The 5,114-nt window shown below is 40.2% G+C and overlaps 1 protein-coding gene across 1 annotated transcript; it reads right to left on the reverse strand.

The window, feature by feature from the left end:
- Window positions 1-2,137: 2,137 nt before the first annotated feature.
- Window positions 2,138-4,829, reverse strand: cabp5a (calcium binding protein 5a). The gene is made up of 7 exons (XM_023289840.3): window positions 4,614-4,829; window positions 4,246-4,295; window positions 3,779-3,809; window positions 3,475-3,618; window positions 3,202-3,311; window positions 2,930-3,077; window positions 2,138-2,793 (listed from the first exon to the last, which is right to left on the reverse strand). Exons 1-7 carry the CDS (start codon window positions 4,648-4,650, stop codon window positions 2,765-2,767), a joined length of 549 nt encoding a protein of 182 aa, XP_023145608.1. The 5' UTR covers window positions 4,651-4,829; the 3' UTR covers window positions 2,138-2,764.
- Between the last annotated feature and the right edge of the window lie 285 nt (window positions 4,830-5,114).

Raw genomic sequence — 5,114 nt, forward strand, 5'->3', positions numbered from 1 at the left:
AAACCCTCCTCCATGTCTCCAGCAGAGCAGCGCCAACTTCAATTTTAAGTTTTCGTAAACTGTATGCAAATGAGGTACAGGCCTATTAGCCCGTTAAATATGCACTATTTTTGCAATAATGTCAGTCAGACAAAGTAAAATGAATATCTACATGTGCACTTTGAATGTCTACTTTTCAAAAATCAAAAACAATATGTTCAGAAAGTAAAATAGCCCAAAATCTGGCAAAAACAGTGTTTTTGCAAGTAGGATACTCATGTTAAAGTAGTACACATAAATAAATAATAATGATGGTATTGTAGATAATTATGACATGATGCAAATCATTGTCAATTGGATCCAACTCAATTTAGGTCTTTAAACAAGAATCAGACTTCATATGTTGGTATTACATAAAGCTGTTTGTAAATAATGTTACAAAACACATTCACTGATTAATGTGAACAGAAAAAGACTAGATGGCTGTGATAAGCTGTATTAACTCCTACAATGCAGGTGGTCCGGCCGAAGATACCCAGCTCGCATCCGGCTCCTCTCAGAAAGATTACCAGGAGTTCGACAATAAACAAATGAAAAACCAAAACAAAGAGGACTGTTGTCAGTGCTGGGGGATGATTGCAGTGGATTAAAACCACGGTTCTCATTATGCGCTCGACAACAAGCTGCTGGGCAGAGTGGCTACCTCGGAATTGAGTCAGAGAGCGACCAAGGGAGAGATTATTGTGGATTAATGCAATAAAGGTCATTGCTGGATGTTAGAGGGATCAGGGAAGGATCAGGGCAAAGGCCGGACAGCGAGCATTACATCATCTGGTTCTCCCTCTGGCCTCATTGACCAGACTTTGCAACTACACCTCTAGAGTTAGGAGAAGCGCCCTCACTTGGATTATATTTACATCCATATAGAAGCAATAAAGTGTAACTCTCTCCTGCATGTCCGCACAAAGGAGCAACACCAAAAAAGTAAACCAGAATTTTTGCCTCTTCTCCATTAAGCACATTGGCACAGCTATCACCTCTCTGTGATCCAATCTGTGGAGTGGTGTCTACAGATGTGTCTTTAGTTATTAGGTCTGTGTTTAGAGTGAGAACAGATTCACTTTTGTTAATTGGTACTATAAGCCCTTGTGCCCCATCTGTCCGTCCGACTGAAACTCTGCCCAGTTTGTCATGCACCAACATCTGTCTGACCGCTCTGCCCCTAATATGAGGGTGCACTGTGTCCCCGTCCACATCCCTAAATTCAGCCCAGGTATTTAATCTCTGCTGTGCTGGCTGCAGATCAGTTTAACACAGTGTTTAAGGATAAATTCCTACCACCAGTCAGGAGTTGAAGAGAAATCTGTGCAAGTTCAGGAGCCAGTCTGAGACATTTTTGCACAAATTTCCTTTCAAATCAACTGCAGACATAAACTAGTGATGCTAACTAGGAGTTCTTCCTGTGATTCTTATTAGGCCCATGCAAATGTTTTGATTTTATAATACTCTTTAATACTCTTAAGCTCTTCCCTATGTTTGGGTTTCCATTAAGCTAACAACTCGCACTTCCAAATGTGGAAATGCGAAGGATGGCTCTTAAAAAGGCTCCATTTTGTGAAATGCACATCTTCTTTCCCCTCTTTTTCGGGACTTAATACCTACAAATCTGTTATGCATAAGCAATGATGTCATCATTTTGATACTTTATGAGCAGCAGTCTTTTCAAATCAGCAGTCTCTCTATTTTTGGTCGCACAATCTCTTTATCCTAATGTCCTTCCAAAGCCAGCACAGAGAAGTTACTCAATCCTCCACAATTTTACCAATAGCAGCAACAGAGTAGCATCTCTGGTGGTTTTTGGTCACCAAATCCCTTCTTTGGAACATGAAATCCATAGATCATTACGATGATTTGTTATACAATCAGCAAGTTGCATATTATTATGCAAGACGTCATATGGGGAATGCGTCCCACATTTGATGTTTTGATGGCACGCAAGCGGCAGACCTTTTTCATGGCAGACTTGACATTGAAAATCGCAGGTCAGACAGAAGTGAAATCTATGCAAACAAACAACAAAACACACCAGGCATCCTGGGGTTTCCTTTCAGATGCTGCACAGAAGCAATTTTGCTCTTAAATAAATACTCCGGCAACATTTACAGATATTTGGATTTTTTATTTTGTTATTTGCCAATAAAAGGCAGATTCCCATTATTAGAATTTAACTTGCTGGATTTCATTCAAGAATGTGAACCTGCAAATTACACATTGCAACAAGCCCACAATAAATATTGTATACATCCATAAATACAGTAGTAGCATAAGTGTTAATCTTATATCTTACTTGTATTGTAACATTGTTTCAGTGATTAGAATGATGCAATACTGTCAGAACAATAAATATGTTATAAATATGTTCCGATAAATACACTCCTGAAAATTAAATTCAACAAACCAATCCAAAATGACTTCTTGTACATTCAATACACATCAGCAACTAAAATAATACACTTTCTTTTGTTTACAGACTTTTGCCTTTACTTTAAAAAAGTCATTGCACGATAATCGGTCTTTGCATAGCTCTAAAATTCTCTCTGAGAACAGCTTGATATTGCTTCGTGTTTCTTCACAGCACTTAATTACAGTTTTAAATGTATTACATGTTTTTTTTGAATATGCATAAGTTGATTTGTCAAAGAGCTTCAGAGAAAGACAACATCAGTATTAATGCATGTTTGCAGAGACGCAAATAAACTTGATTGATTGGCTTCGTTGATGGCCATCACTGGCGGGACATCATTCTGACAAACTCTGCAAAAGAGAGGAAGAGTTTAATTAGTTCAGTGACATCTTTATGAATCGATGTAACTTAATCGCACTATTACTGTGCTGCTGTATGAGGCTGTTATTGATGTTTATGTCACTGCAGCTGACAGACATTTCATACCTTCGAAGTCTACAGTTCCGTCTCCGTTGTCATCTGCTTCTTTAACTATGGCATCGATCTCTCTTCGGCTCATGTGCTCTCCCATTAATTTTATCATGGCTGACCGTAGTTCCTCTGTTGTGATCACTCCATCTCCGTCCACGTCAAACTAACCACAGAAAAAAGACAAGAATAACAAAATAAACTCTCATGATGAGTATGATGGGGAAAGTAAGTCGAATCTGATCATGACGAGATCAGATAATTGCTCCTGGAAAGCGTTTCACTCTCACCTCCTTAAAGGCATCTTTGAGCTCCTTCACGCCAATCATCCCAGCTGTCTCGGCCAAAAGCTTCGGGGCCATTAGGTCTACAAAGTCGTCAAAGTCGACTCTGCCACCGACTAGTGAGAAAAAAGGTGCAAGAATTGAGAGAAAGAGTTAATTAGTGTTGCATTATTGACAACCTTGCGTGCATTTTAAGGGTTTGGCAACTCCAAACAAATCTAATTGTGGAACTCTGAAGCAAATCAGCTTTTTCATATATTTTGTTTAGCATGGACTCACGGTTCATATTGATGTTCTGGCCCAGCTCAATCAGCTCCATCTCAGTGGGCATGTAGCCCATCGTCCTCATCAGGTTCCCCAGGTCCTTACAGCTGATCAGCCCATCCTTGTCCTTATCAAACTCGTTGAAAGCATCACGCAGCTCTGCAGAAGTGTACAGAACAGTGACTTCTAAACGTGTGTTCAGAGGACAAGTGAGCATATGAAAGGTGCAAAAGAAACACTGGAATGTTGAGTTTTTACTGCATTCTATCATGAAAACACGTGAAAACACAAAGATGCAGATGATGAAAATTCAACTTACCATCAATCTCATCATCAGCCAGTTCTCTGGACTGTACAAAGAGAAGAAATAATCGCTTAGGCTCAGTGTAACATGGATATTCACAACCAACACCACTGAAGACAGCTTCAAAACCCCAAACACACACAGGAAGAAAATCAACCTTTGGCCACACAATTAACAAAACATTTGTTTATTTTTACAGTTCAGTATAAAATATTTCTAGAGAATTAAATGGCGCTGTAACAAAGAGATTAACCTTTGGGATTTTGAGATGTCCTGGATTTAAGTGTAGATTATGAGCTTCATATGGGCCAGTATCATCACGAGGCGTGATTGCACGGATTGTCTCTGACTGTGTACCTGTCTCATTTGACCCTGTTACCTTTGGGGTTATAATCCGATCAAGCTTTTGTAGCAGTTTGCAAACATCAGCACAAAGCTGTGAAGAATAAGAAATGTCAGATATTTCTGCTGCTGGTACTTACAATGTTCTTCCCTCCACGCAGGAAAATGCAGGCGGCTCCGTAGTTCATTGCTGCAAGAGGAAATACAGAATGTGATGTGATTAATAAGAGACAAAGAATCAAAACAGCGTTCTATGTACCCTGAGAAACTGAACACTTCGTCCGGTGTGTGGGATGCTCTTGTTTTTTTGACATTTTGAAAACTTATCCCAAACTTGCAGAAGCTGACTAAGAATTTGGATAAATTATCGAACAGAAAAATTCTGGAAGGAAAACCCGCTAAAACACTAATTTGTTCAATTAACCTAGCTGTGCAGTCTTACAAAACATGCTATCTACATAATTTTCTAAAAACAAAGTCAGAAGGAAATGTAGCTTTTTGCACCCACCTTCGTTGGGTGATGTTTTGTCGTCTGCCAAGCGCATCACAGGCAAGCCCAGCTGTTGATCTGTACAGAGCAAAAAGCTCTCTGCCGTTTGTTTCCTAATCTTCTCCTAAATATCAGTCTCGTCTCTCTTCGGCCTCGAAGCTTTGCCTCTAAGCGAGCAGCGACCCTGTCTGCTCTGCCTGCCGGGATGCTGGGAGGTTGTATGAGAGGAGGTGTGGCTGCATCCAGGGTTGTAGGCTGCTGGGGAGGAGTCAACGCTGTGACCGGAGGATCATCTATGAGCTCAAGAGATGACGCCCTGGTTTCCATCGGGGTGCTGACATCACCCACAGCTGACAGAAGAAACACGATACTCTCAGTTAACACGTTAGAGGGTACAGTTGCTTGTTTGCAGCTTCTTTTGTTTACAGTGAATTAATTAGTCAACTTCTCCGATTCACTCGGGTTTTACACAACAGATTCAACAGTCTGCCACTCTAAATAAGTGCTTTAGTGACATTA

The sequence above is a fragment of the Amphiprion ocellaris genome, chromosome 18 (assembly GCF_022539595.1).
Source record: "Amphiprion ocellaris isolate individual 3 ecotype Okinawa chromosome 18, ASM2253959v1, whole genome shotgun sequence".
NCBI lineage: Eukaryota > Metazoa > Chordata > Actinopteri > Pomacentridae > Amphiprion > Amphiprion ocellaris.

Coding starts and splice junctions, on each gene's coding strand:
- cabp5a (XM_023289840.3), bottom strand. CDS start 4,650: ATGCGCTTGGCAGACGACAAAACATCACCCAACGAAG. Junction 4,296..4,613: donor CAAAACATCACCCAACGAAG/GTGGGTGCAAAA, acceptor TTCCTCTTGCAG/CAATGAACTACGGAGCCGCC. Junction 3,312..3,474: donor CCAGAACATCAATATGAACC/GTGAGTCCATGC, acceptor TTTTCTCACTAG/TCGGTGGCAGAGTCGACTTT.